At 57.4% G+C, this 11,313-nt stretch overlaps 2 protein-coding genes across 2 annotated transcripts in view; one reads left to right on the forward strand and one right to left on the reverse strand.

The window, feature by feature from the left end:
• The window catches only part of APOC3 (apolipoprotein C-III), a 9,560-nt gene extending 3,724 nt beyond the window's left edge, over positions 1 to 5,836 (forward strand). The window contains exons 2-4 of the mRNA XM_008591718.1: positions 4,264 to 4,331; positions 4,473 to 4,596; positions 5,731 to 5,836. Of these exons, the coding sequence (XP_008589940.1) occupies positions 4,277 to 4,331; positions 4,473 to 4,596; positions 5,731 to 5,836 (285 nt within the window). The 5' untranslated portion in view covers positions 4,264 to 4,276. The remainder of the gene's footprint in view (positions 1 to 4,263; positions 4,332 to 4,472; positions 4,597 to 5,730) is intronic.
• Positions 5,837 to 8,459: 2,623 nt separating this feature from the next.
• APOA1 (apolipoprotein A-I) lies at positions 8,460 to 10,575 on the reverse strand. The gene is made up of 4 exons (XM_008591713.1): positions 10,484 to 10,575; positions 10,215 to 10,277; positions 9,868 to 10,021; positions 8,460 to 9,080 (listed from the first exon to the last, which is right to left on the reverse strand). Exons 2-4 carry the CDS (start codon positions 10,255 to 10,257, stop codon positions 8,477 to 8,479), a joined length of 801 nt encoding a protein of 266 aa, XP_008589935.1. The 5' UTR covers positions 10,258 to 10,277; positions 10,484 to 10,575; the 3' UTR covers positions 8,460 to 8,476.
• Between the last annotated feature and the right edge of the window lie 738 nt (positions 10,576 to 11,313).

Below are 11,313 nucleotides of genomic sequence, written 5' to 3' on the forward strand. Positions count from 1 at the left end.
TCATTAAATGTCAGCCATGTTTTACCACTGAAAGGTTCACTTCCCTGTGACACTGAGCTGGTCCTGCCCCCAAATCTGGCGCAGTCCAGCCTGCAGTGGGCACAAAGGTCAGTGCTCAGTGCCCCTGTCCCTTCCCACTGGGCCAGAGCTGAGGAGGGGAATTAGTCACAAAGGACACCTCAGCTGCACATTGACCTCCTGGACTTACGATCTGAACAACAGGTGCCGCCAGCGTGTGACAAGTCCAGAGGTGCTCCTGCCACCCACCTGCCTGGGTGCACTGACACTGGGAGTGTCTGTGCCATTTGAGCATGTCCGAGAGTATCTGCCAGGATGTGGACAGATTGAGGGAAGTGTGCAAATATCTGAACTGTCTGTGGGCACGAAGCTCAGGCCAGGAGCTTCAGGATCGGCATAGCCTCCCAAGATGCCATAGATGTGACACCATTAATGAACTGTTTACTGCCCAGTCTGTGGGTGTGTTTTGGGTCTGTGTGTAGATGGATTTGTGTTGGGAGTACAGAGAGAATGAGAGCCCTGTGCCCATCTTAGCAAGTGCAAGCTGCTGAAGGGTAGAGCAGGCTCTGCCTTCCAGCCAGGCCTGGTCCTGTGAGTCAAGGGACGGCCACATTAGTTAGCCTGCGTGATCTTGGGCAAGTCCCGACCCTCTCTGAGCCCTAGTCTCCTTGTCTGCGCAGCAGACAGACCTATGGCTTGGTGAGGCGCTGAGGCTAATAGTTCGGCGTTCCCTACAGCCTCCCCTCCTGTCTGCCACACAGGTCAAACCAGGGGTCATTCCAGAGGTCAGCATCAGGAGCAGATGGGCCAGGCTCAGCCAGGGGCAGGCAAGTCACACAGACACGAGTCCCTACATATGCTTCACACCAGCCCTCCTCCCGTGGCAGAGCTAAAGGGGGCTAGCTCCTGTTGTCCTAGGATGGGTCTGGGCAGGATACTAGGAGGAACTTCCAGCATGGAGGGGTGTGCTGGACAAGGGCTTCTGGCTGGCAGGGCTGAATCAGGGCTGCCCAGCCCTGCCTGGTGGCAGGGGCATGATCCCAGGGGCTCATGTACCAATCCTCACCTGGACACAAGCACAGGCAGACAGAGCTGGCCCAACCCCAGAGGACCAGTTTCAGCCCCAGCCGGCCAAGCCCCCTCCTCCTCCCCGCCATCGTGGCCTACTCCCGGGACCTGGGGAGCAGTCCACTGAGAGGGCTCCCACCAAGGCCCATGCTGGACTGGGAGGAGGAGCACAGGCACTCCCAGCTGCATGGGTCCGCACATCTGGGCTCTCCATTCAGCTCGGCACCACCCCGCTGGGTCTCTCTGCCTGTAGCTTCTGACCTCCCTGGGCTCAGTGGCCCATTGCCTCACAGGAGAGAGAAAGCAGGCCCCTCCAGACTCTCCACACAGATGGAAAGGGAGTTGGAGGAGCCGGGGCCACGTGACCCAGCCAGCCCATTCTAGCATGCCCAGGGCCGAGCACCTTGCACCCGACGCAGCCTGGAATCTTGGATGCCCACCGTGTCCTTCACCTCTGGGGCTAAGGAATACACCAGAACAGAAGAAAGTGGGTACGGTTGGCCTCTACCTTCCCCGGTGCCCAAATCCTTCAGTGACCTTGCAACTGCCTGCCTTCCCTGCTCACTCCAGCACCTGTCTGATCTCAGAAAGAGATCTGAAGTGGATTTTCTTTGCAGGGTCAGTGACTGGTAAGGGTCTCATCTCTCCAGGCTGTCTGGTACCACCCTGGTTGTTTGAAGACCTGGTTCCCAACCTACCGCTGGTGGGCTGTGCACTTAGGTAGATCTCTACCCCTTTGAGCCTTAGGTTTCTTACCTTTAAAATGGAATTAATCATGGCTACTTCACAGGAGTCTGATGATTTGCATTTCAACAGAAAACAAAGTCTTAAGTCAAAAGAATGAATCTCTAATAGAGGGATTTCAAGGTTCAGCCATGGATAAAGAATTCTGAGAGCGAGGCCAGGCCACTTTCTCAGGTCTCCGATTTCACACTGTGGGGTTAGTTACTTCTCCCTGAGAGGATGGCTGCCTGCCAAATGCCCTATTTCTATGTCGGAGGTACCTCCTGCCTTCAGACTATGCTGTCAGGAAAGGAAGGGCACAGTGCTTGGGACGATTTCACACTGTGGGGTTAGTTACTTCTCCCTGAGAGGATGGCTGCCTGCCAAATGCCCTATTTCTACGTCGGAGGTACCTCCTGCCTTCAGACTATGCTGTCAGGAAAGGAAGGGCACAGTGCTTGGGAAGAAGCGAGAGAGATTACCGAGCCCCCTCCATGGACCAGCTGCTTTGTATATATCTTATTTACTTTTCACCACAACTCTGAGAAACTGGTATTCTACTCCCATTTTACAGAGGAGAAAATTGAGGCACTGAGATGTTAGCCCTCTGGCCATGGGTCGTAGGAGTACGAATAAACGACATTATTTAGACCTAGGACGTCTTGGCTTCGAAGTCCTAGTATCCAGAAGACAAAGCCCCCTGATCCTGCCATCCAGGCTGTGGCTCCCAGAGTGGGCCTGGGGGACGTCTTAGCCACGAGAAGGCCCGGAGGCTTCTCCTGGACAGCCGACAGCCCCCAGAGCACTCTGTGGTCTCTGCTCACCAGCCCGGCCTCACCCCCCCTGTTCCTTCCAGTTGCCCACACAGCTGGGGGGCTACAAGGGCTGCTATTCTGAGCTGAGGAACCAGAGGCGAGACAATCAGTCCCTGCTGCCGTGGTTCGGGGAGGGCCCAGCCATGAGCCCAGCCCCTGCCCCAGGGAATGTTATCAGTGGGTCCAGAGGGCAAGGTAAGGAGCATGGGAGGAGGGGGGACAAAGGCCTTGGGCTCAGAGAGGCCTTTGCCCTTCTCCCACCAACCCCTGCCCTGGGCCCTGCGAGGGGGAGGCTGCTGAAGCCCAGAGGTGCTGGGGAGGGGTTGTGTGAACCCCGCCGTGTCCCCCTGCCCCCCACACACGCCTCTGCCCAGTGGTCTTCAGAGTTCTCGAGTCTGAGGAAGCCCATCACCCGCCTGGACCACCCTACCCCCTGCTCCCCACTGCTTGCTGGGCTTGGGGGACAGGGGAGGAAGGGCCTGAAAATTCAAGTGTGAAGGGCTGAGATGGGCCCTGAGGCCCCTGGCCTGTCCCCAGGAGTTCTCGAGTCTGAGGAAGCCCATCACCCGCCTGGACCACCCTACCCCCTGCTCCCCACTGCTTGCTGGGCTTGGGGGACAGGGGAGGGAGGGCCTGAAAATTCAAGTGTGAAGGGCTGAGATGGGCCCTGAGGCCCCTGGCCTGTCCCCACCTCACTAGCTTCTCCCTGGGGCGCCAGTCTGCTGGAAGGAATGGGGGCTCCCCAGTGCACCTCCAGTTCCTGAGGCTGTCTGAGCTGCAGGGGTGGTAGGAGAGGGGTGTGGGCACAGTCTCTCAGGATTTCCCAATGCTCCCGGCAGCTGGCTGCTTGTGGCCACTCTGCCTCAGGCCCTGGTCTTGACTGGTCAGCAGATGACCTTTGCCCAGCTCTCTGGGCCCTCAGTGCCCACTGCCCCGGGGACAATATAAAACAGGTCAGAACCCTCTTGCCTGCCTGCTCTGTTCGTCCCTAGAAGCAGCTGCTCCAGGTAATGGTCCTGGGGGTGGACGGGTAGGGGAGAGTGTGGAAAGGGGCACAGGATGCCCCCTGCCTGCCCAGCCAGCCAGCAAGCCTGGAGAAGAGCTTGCTGGAACCAAGGACGCCCTAGGGCTTGATGGGTGGCCCCCACCCCCAGTTGTATATCGGGGGAAATGGAGGCCCAAGAAGGGAGGTCACTTGCCCAAAGCTACAGAGAAGGTAGTGGCAGAGCTGGGGCTGGCACCAGCTTCGAGTCTGCACACTTCCCCTCAGCCTGCGTGCTTAGGGCTGGAAGAACCTTAGACACCCCTGTCCCCTGCAACGGGTTTTGTTTTGTTTTGTTTTGCGGGTGGCTTTATGGGGATCCACACCCTTGACCTTGGTGTTACAACACCGCACTCTAACTAAGTGAGTGAACCGGCCAGCATTTCCCCCAAACAGGAAAGCTGAGGCCCGGGGGAGGAGCAGAATCCTGATTCCCCTTCAGGCAGGATTTCTGCTCCATCCCTCCCTCTGGGCCTGGGCATCCAGTCCCCTGTCTGAGAACCCATATTTGCATGGGAGCATGCCCCTTCTCCACTCCCTCAGGGAGGGGTCCAGAGGTGGGGGGTGGGGTGCCCCTCACAGGACACTTCCCCGCAGGAACAGAGGTGTCATGCAGCCCCGGGTGCTCTTCGTTGCTGCCCTCCTCGTACTCCTGGCCTCTGCCCGTAAGCACTTTGTGGGGACTGGGCTGGGAGCAGGGCGGGAGGTGGCTTAGGGATCCTGGGCCCTGATGGGTGTGACCAGGCAGAAGCGAAGGGCTCTCCCAGAGGCTGATCCACCCCGGCTCAGCCCTGCTCTGTCTGCAGGAGCTGTGGAGACCGAGGAAGCCTCCCTTCTCAGTGTCATGCAGGGCTACGTGCAGCACGCCAGCAAGACCGCCAAGGATGCGCTGACCAGCATGCGGGAGTCCCAGGTGGCCCAGCAGGCCAGGTACGCCCAGAGGCCTCCTCCCCCGTCCTCCACGCCAGCGACCTCAGCTCCCCTCTGTCCCTGCCCTGGTGGGAGCCCTGGCAACAAGACCGTGGCCCTCCCAGCCTACCCAGGGCCTGCACCTCTCTGAGCTCTCACAGGGCCGTGGTCGTGCTGCTGTGGGTGACATCACAGAAATGGGGCTCCATTCCTCTTGTGTCCCTCCTTTCTCCCCAGCACAGCCCTAAGGCAGCCACTTTAGCCCTCGCTTCTGTTTTCCTTTTCTGATAGTCTGCCTAGAGGTTTGCCCCGGGAGGCCCTACCCGACCCTATTTCAGCCCAGGGCGCAGGGTTGTGTTTCTGCCTTGTTCCAAGACCTGCGCCCTGTGTGAGCATAAGTCTGTTCCTCTCCCATCCTGCCCTGGCCATTAGTCCTCTCCCCTAACCTCTTCCCCACCTCCATTCCGCTGTCATTGGCTGGCTTTTACATAGCAGAGGTGTTCACAAAGGTTTTTAGTCCTCAGACTGTAGAGTAGGTATTATTTTTCCCACTTTGCAGATGAGAAAATTGAGGCTCGGAGAGGTTAGGTGACTTGTCCCAGGTCTCACAGCTAATTACTCCTCCAGGGATTTTCCAAATGAGACACTATGTCCCTCTGGCCCATCCCACTCAGAGCCACCAGGTTGTACAAGTTCAGGGGGCACCATTTGCACAGAATACGACGACAGCCCTGCCCTCGCCCATCTCCCCACTCAATCTGTTTGTGCCTCAGACCCTTGGGAGCACAAAAGTCTGACCCAGCCTGGAGAAATGTGAATTTAGACTTGTGCTGGGATCCCTTCACCACCTTCGGCATCTCTTCTGCCTAGGTGGCAGCCGTAGGTGGTTCTTGCCTGACACAAAAGTCTGACCCAGCCTGGAGAAATGTGAATTTAGACTTGTGCTGGGGTCCCTTCACCACCTTCGGCATCTCTTCTGCCTAGGTGGCAGCCGTAGGTGGTTCTTGCCTGAGGTCTCAGGGCCATTGCTGGGTGAGGTTGGGAGGGTGGCAGGGGGAGCCAGCGGGGAAAAAGGAGTGGGCCTCGCGGTCACCACTGCCTACACACAAGCTTCTACATCCACCTGTCACCTCCTCTTACTGATTTAATCCCCAGGGGCTGGGTGACCGACGGCTTCAGCTCCCTGAAAGACTACTGGACCACCGTTAAGGACAAGCTCTCCGGGCTCTGGGATTTGAACCGTGAACCCAAACTAACTTAGGCCTCCTGAGGCATCGACAGCCCGAGTCCACCTGTCCATTCATCCTGCCAGATCCTTGGGCCCTGCAGCCTCCAGGGCTGCCCCCACAAGTCACCGGAAAGGGACAGTGTTCTCATTGCCCTCCCACCCCGCCCCAGACTCAGCCATCTCCAGGCAGGCTGTCCTCCCAATAAAGCTGGACGAGAAGCTGCCGTGAGTGGGCCATCCCACGCGTGCCATGAATGTTTGGGCATGGGGGTGGGTCGGGCTGTTCTGTGGGTGGGCACTGGACTGGCTCCAACTCAACCAGGCCTGGGGGCCAGTGCCCATCCCACCTCTTAGTAGCTGGGTGGTCTCTGGGCCTGAGTTTCTTCATCTGTAAGGCAGGAATAACCCTACTTAGCCTGCCTGCCTTGACAGGTTGATGTGGAAGTTCAGTAGGGATACTGGGGTTGACAATAACTTGATGAATTATCAAGGGCCGCTCAACATGACTTGAGTGTGTGCTCTTTGCCAGGCACTTGCCTAGCACTTTTATGTCATCATAGAGTTGAGATTGTGTGTGTCCACCAAAATTGTGGAGCTGACTTGTGCTAGCGGGGCCACCTGGCCCTCTCAAGCACACTTGAGGGAAGGAGGCCACATGAGTAGCGGTTGGAGTAAGAGACAGCTTGGCTGCACTGCTTTATATCAGCCTGTTTCTTATCTGTAAAGGGGGTGCAGTAACACCACCTCCACTGCAGGTGTGTTGTGAGAATGAAATGAGACAATGTTTAAAAGCATTTGGCACAGTATCTGCATGTCAAAGGTGCCTGGTGAATGGTTGCCATTGTTAGAACTGAGCTGATTGGCCTCTTAGGACCAGGATAGGAGTGAGAACCATGTGTCCTGGGAACCAAGAAGGAACACAAGGTCACCCCAACAGAGGCTGCTTCCCTTGTGTCCCCACCACCCAACGGATGCTCAGGTCAGAGAGTTCCAGAACCATAGATGACTTGAGCAGACACACCCCCCTTCAACTGTTCAGATGAAAAGCAGGCTCAGAGAAGTGAAGGCACTTGCCCAGTGTCACAGAGCCAGCAAATAGCAGGGCCAGACCTTGGGCCCAGTTCAGCTGCTCAGTTGGCCCAGAAGAAAGCTTTGTTACTCCTATGCCAGGTGTAGTGGGGGCTCCTTTACAGATCTTGATAGCATCAGAACATCCAGCTCTACTTGGAGCTGCTTCTCTCTAGAAATCTATGTGGGCTTCTCCTCCAACCCAACTAAAGCCAGGGATCTCAGCACTCATACCTGGAAAATGTTCTCACCCAAATCTGGCTTGACACCTACCGTTGTAGCTCTGGGTGGTTAGGAACAAAGATGCCCACTCCCTGATCCAAGGGGTCATTAAGATACACTGGAGATAAAGGGCATATTACCCAGAGACCTGCACATGGGGCAAAATGCCCTGCAGGAAGAGGGCAGGGAAAGCTCCGAAGATGCACGGGCCAGATCTGTGAAACCACCTGCAGGCACATGGGGATGTACAGACCTGACTGTGGAGAGGGGCCGGCTGTGAGCAGGGATGTCCATGTGAGAATGTGCATGCCTGTGTGTACACCCACGTGAGCTTAAGCACCTGGCTGCACACTTTTATTTTTTTTAATAATCATGGATGCACAGGGACAGATGGGTCTAAAAAGGACAATCAAGACCATCCTGACTTTCACTCGGCAAGTGACTTCACATCTGCAAGCTTCAGCCTTCTCATCTGTCACATGGATCTAATGGCAATCTATCCAGGATTTTAAGAAGGATGCAGTGAGATGGTGGATATGAAAGCACCTTGAGAATAAAAATGTGCTAATTACCTGCAAGAGGTGGTGGTTATTTTTCCGACTTGGGCCAGAGCTGGCAGAAAGAGGGGAGGCAGTGCGTGGAGCCCCTGGGTAGAACGGCTGGCTTCCTGAGGAAACAGCCCGGTTTCTGGGTAGGTGGGTGTAGTAGGAGAGGGATACTTGTGAAGAAGAAAGCGAAGTGGTTGTTTAAGCCTTTTTTGGGTTAATAAAGGAGAAAGGAGCAAGCTCCAAGCACTTCATCTGCACCTGGCCAAATCCTTCCAGCTCCTTGAGGCCCACCCTACCCTCACTGGAGCCAGAGGGCTGGAAGAGGCCCATGTCCCCTGCTCTGTAGACACCTACTTCCACGTGGCCAGCTCCCACCTGGGAACACCTCTGGGGACAGGGAGCCCACTTCTCCCAGCAAAGCCAAACCTGTTTCCTGACCCTCCCCACCCTGGGCTGCAGCCCTTATTGTTTGAGGCACTTTCGGGGCACTTGGCATTGGATGGTCCGGCGCTTTGCCTGGCCCTCTGCTACTTCCTTTCTGTTTGAGTCTTGGTGAGGACCCTACGCCCTCACTCCTCACCAGCCAGGCGCCCAGCAGGTCCTCCAGCATCGATGAAGGCCCTCAAGAAACCCACTCTGGCCTCGGAGCTGCTGAGGTCCGGCTGAACGTCCCCTGCTCCGGGGCCAAAGGCTCCCACCCAGGCTCCCCTGGAGGTCCCTTCCACTGCTCCACACCCCCCTTCCTTCTCCCCAAAGAAAGAAGCCGCTGCCCACCTTGGAAACGTTTATTCTAAGCCACGGAACGCTGGAAAAGGGCGGCGGCGATGGCGGGAGCTCACTGGGTGTTCAGCTTCTTGGTGGCCTCCTCGAAGGCGGCTATGAGGCTGACTTTGAGGCTCTCCAGCACGGGCATTAGGCCCTGGCGGAGGTCGTCGAGCGCGGGCTTGGCCTTCTCGCGGAGCGAGCTCAGGTGCTCGCTGGCCTTGGCGTGGTAGTCGGCCAGGCTGCCGGGGCCTGTCTCCTTGAGCGCCTCGAGGTGCTTGGCCAGGCGCTGGCGCAGCTCGTCGCTGTAGGGCGCCAGCTGCGTGCGCAGCGTGTCCACGTGGGCGCGCGCGCGGTCGCGCATCTCCTCGCCCAGCGGGCCCAGCTTCTCCTGCAGCTCCTGCAGCTTCTGGCGCGCGCCCTCGCGGAGCTCCGCGCTCAGCGGCTCCACCTTCTGGCGGTAGAGCTCCATCTCCTCCTGCCACTTCTTGTGGAATTCGTCCAGGTACGGCTGCACCTTCTTCTTCACCTCCTCCAGATCCTTGTTCATCGCCTGCCTCAGCCCCGCTGTGTCCTTTTCCAAGCTGTCCCAGAACTCCTGGGTCACCGGGCCGAGCTGTTCGCGCACCTTGGTGAAGGTTGAGCTCAGGCTATCCCAGTTGTCCAGGAGCTTCAGGCTGGAGCAGGAGAGAGAGGCTGAGGACTGTTCTCCCAGGCACCCTGGACTGCCCCGGAGCTGCAGTCCCAGCAGCCCAGCTTACCTGGGGTGAGCCCTGCACATCACCTGTCCCTGACTGCGCAGGAGAGCTCAGGCTATCCCAGTTGTCCAGGAGCTTCAGGCTGGAGCAGGAGAGAGAGAGGCTGAGGACTGTTCTCCCAGGCACCCTGGACTGCCCCGGAGCTGCGGTCCCAGCAGCCCAGCTTACCTGGGGTGAGCCCTGCACATCACCTGTCCCTGACTGCGCAGGAGCGGTGGCCCTAGCCTTTCCCATACCAATACCCCTGCCTCCACCACCACCATGGCCCTTTGTACAGATGGGCTGAGGCACAGAGACCAGCTAGTATGAGACAGAGCTGGGATTAGTGCCCACTTTTGACTGTCCCCAAAGTTGGGCCCTTGAAGGACCTAGCCTCCATACTCCTGTCTGAAGTCCACTCTCCTGTCTGAAGACAGCCGGCACTGCTGCTGGACAGGAGCAGAGCAGGAGGTGATGAGGATGAAGGGCTTGCTGCACTTGCAGGCAGAATGTGTTGCTGTGATTATTGATCAGGCAACACTGGTCTGTCCCTTGCTGGGGTGCCTGTGACCCTGCCTGGGGATCTCATTCCTGTTTCTCCATCCAGACCATCTGTGGGGCCCAGCTTGTCAAACAACAGGTAAAGATTTGGACAGTCTGGCTCTGACATCTTCCCACAGGCCTGGCAGCCTCTTCCTCTGCCCCAGAGCCCAGACTGGGTCCTTACTTGAGCTGTTTTCCCATGGCGGAGGCTTCAAACTGGGACACATAGTCTCTGCCACTTTCTTTGACTGCATCCAGGTAAACAGTGACAAAATCCTTCACTCGATCCCAAGGGGACTGGGGTTCATCTTGCTGCCAGAAATGCCGAGCCTGGCTCCCTGGAGGTGAGAGGAGAGACCAGATCAGGCCAGCTCCGGGCCAGATCTGAGCTGAAATGCCGAGCGTGGAGCGGGGAAGAGAGGGATGGTGAGAAATTCTGCTCCCTGTGCCCAGGAGGGTGTACCACAAGGGTTTAGAGAGAAGGCCCTCCCCACCCACCATGGCTGCCTGCCTAGGTTGGAGGGGACCTACCTGTCAGGAAGAGCACGGCCAAGGTCAGCACCACAGCTTTCATCCTGAAAGGGCGTGGGTGACCTGGAGGACAAGAGGGGCTGGCTGAGCAGGGGGTCTCTAGCATGCAGGAGCCCTATGCTCCCCCACTCATTCCAGCCAAGGGAGGAGGAGAGACACAGAGGGGGAGATGGCCTCAAGTGCCCAGAGCCCTGGAAGGGGACAGAGCCTGTGCTCCCAGTGCCTAGAGCTGGGGGCCAGAGTAACCTGGAGCAGCCAGCAGCACTTACCTCCTCGAGCTCCGCAGCACTCTGTGGGCGCCAGCTCTTCTCCGGCTATTTATGACTCCAGGCAGGGGATGGGCTGGGAGGCTGATAAGCCCAGCTCAGGCCCTGTCTCCCTGTATCTGCTCACTGATCCTAGCCATGTGGAACTCAGAGTTCAAGGATCAGCTCTGTCCCTGGGGCCAGGCAAATAGAGTGGGCAAACAGGAAGCAGCGGGGGCTGCAGAGCAGGGATCAAGGGTTCAGGTGGGGGCGGGAGGGGAGTGGTCCAGGCTTGTAGGTCCCCAGGGTCCCCTGCCCCCCCTTGGGAGAGTGTGTGCGTGCCATTGTCCGTTGTACCAGTGCAGCAGGAAGAGGATGCAGGGACTCTGGGACTTTCCACTCAGGAGGACACCTCTCCCACATCTTCTTGCATTCTAGGGAGACTGCTTCCCACCCTGCCCCTGCCCCTTCCTCCCTCCAACACTGGTCTCTCCTCTGGTCCCAGTAGGCCCTGCACACCTGTCTCCATCCCTCTGCAGGCCTCCCAAACCAGTAAACCCCAGGAAACTGAAGCGTTAGGGAGTTTCCTGGAGAGAATGGAGAGCAGCTCAGTGGCCCCCAGAATGAGATTTCGGAGACTTCTCACATTTCAAAACAAATTCTAGAGACCAACACAGAGTTGCCAACTTTTAATTTTGTCCTATGAAGATAGTACCCTCTGCCCCCTCCAAAAAAAGCCAAAACCAAAAAACCATGAAAAACCTCACCATCTACCATGATCATCATTTCAAAAAAAGGAAAGACTTTTTAACACCAAAAAAGGCATAATCTCAGAATTAAGTCAGAGAATTTGT

Source organism: Galeopterus variegatus, unplaced genomic scaffold (assembly GCF_000696425.1).
Source record: "Galeopterus variegatus unplaced genomic scaffold, G_variegatus-3.0.2 Scaffold7215, whole genome shotgun sequence".
Taxonomy (NCBI): Eukaryota; Metazoa; Chordata; class Mammalia; order Dermoptera; family Cynocephalidae; genus Galeopterus; species Galeopterus variegatus.

Bases quoted from the DNA above. Each gene is read 5' to 3' on its own strand.
- APOA1 (XM_008591713.1), bottom strand. From the start codon at position 10,257: ATGAAAGCTGTGGTGCTGACCTTGGCCGTGCTCTTCCTGACAG. The intron at 10,022-10,214 runs GTAGGTCCCCTC...TCTCACCTCCAG, and splicing joins GGCCGTGCTCTTCCTGACAG to GGAGCCAGGCTCGGCATTTC. The intron at 9,081-9,867 runs GTAAGGACCCAG...CTCCTGCTCCAG, and splicing joins GCCATGGGAAAACAGCTCAA to CCTGAAGCTCCTGGACAACT.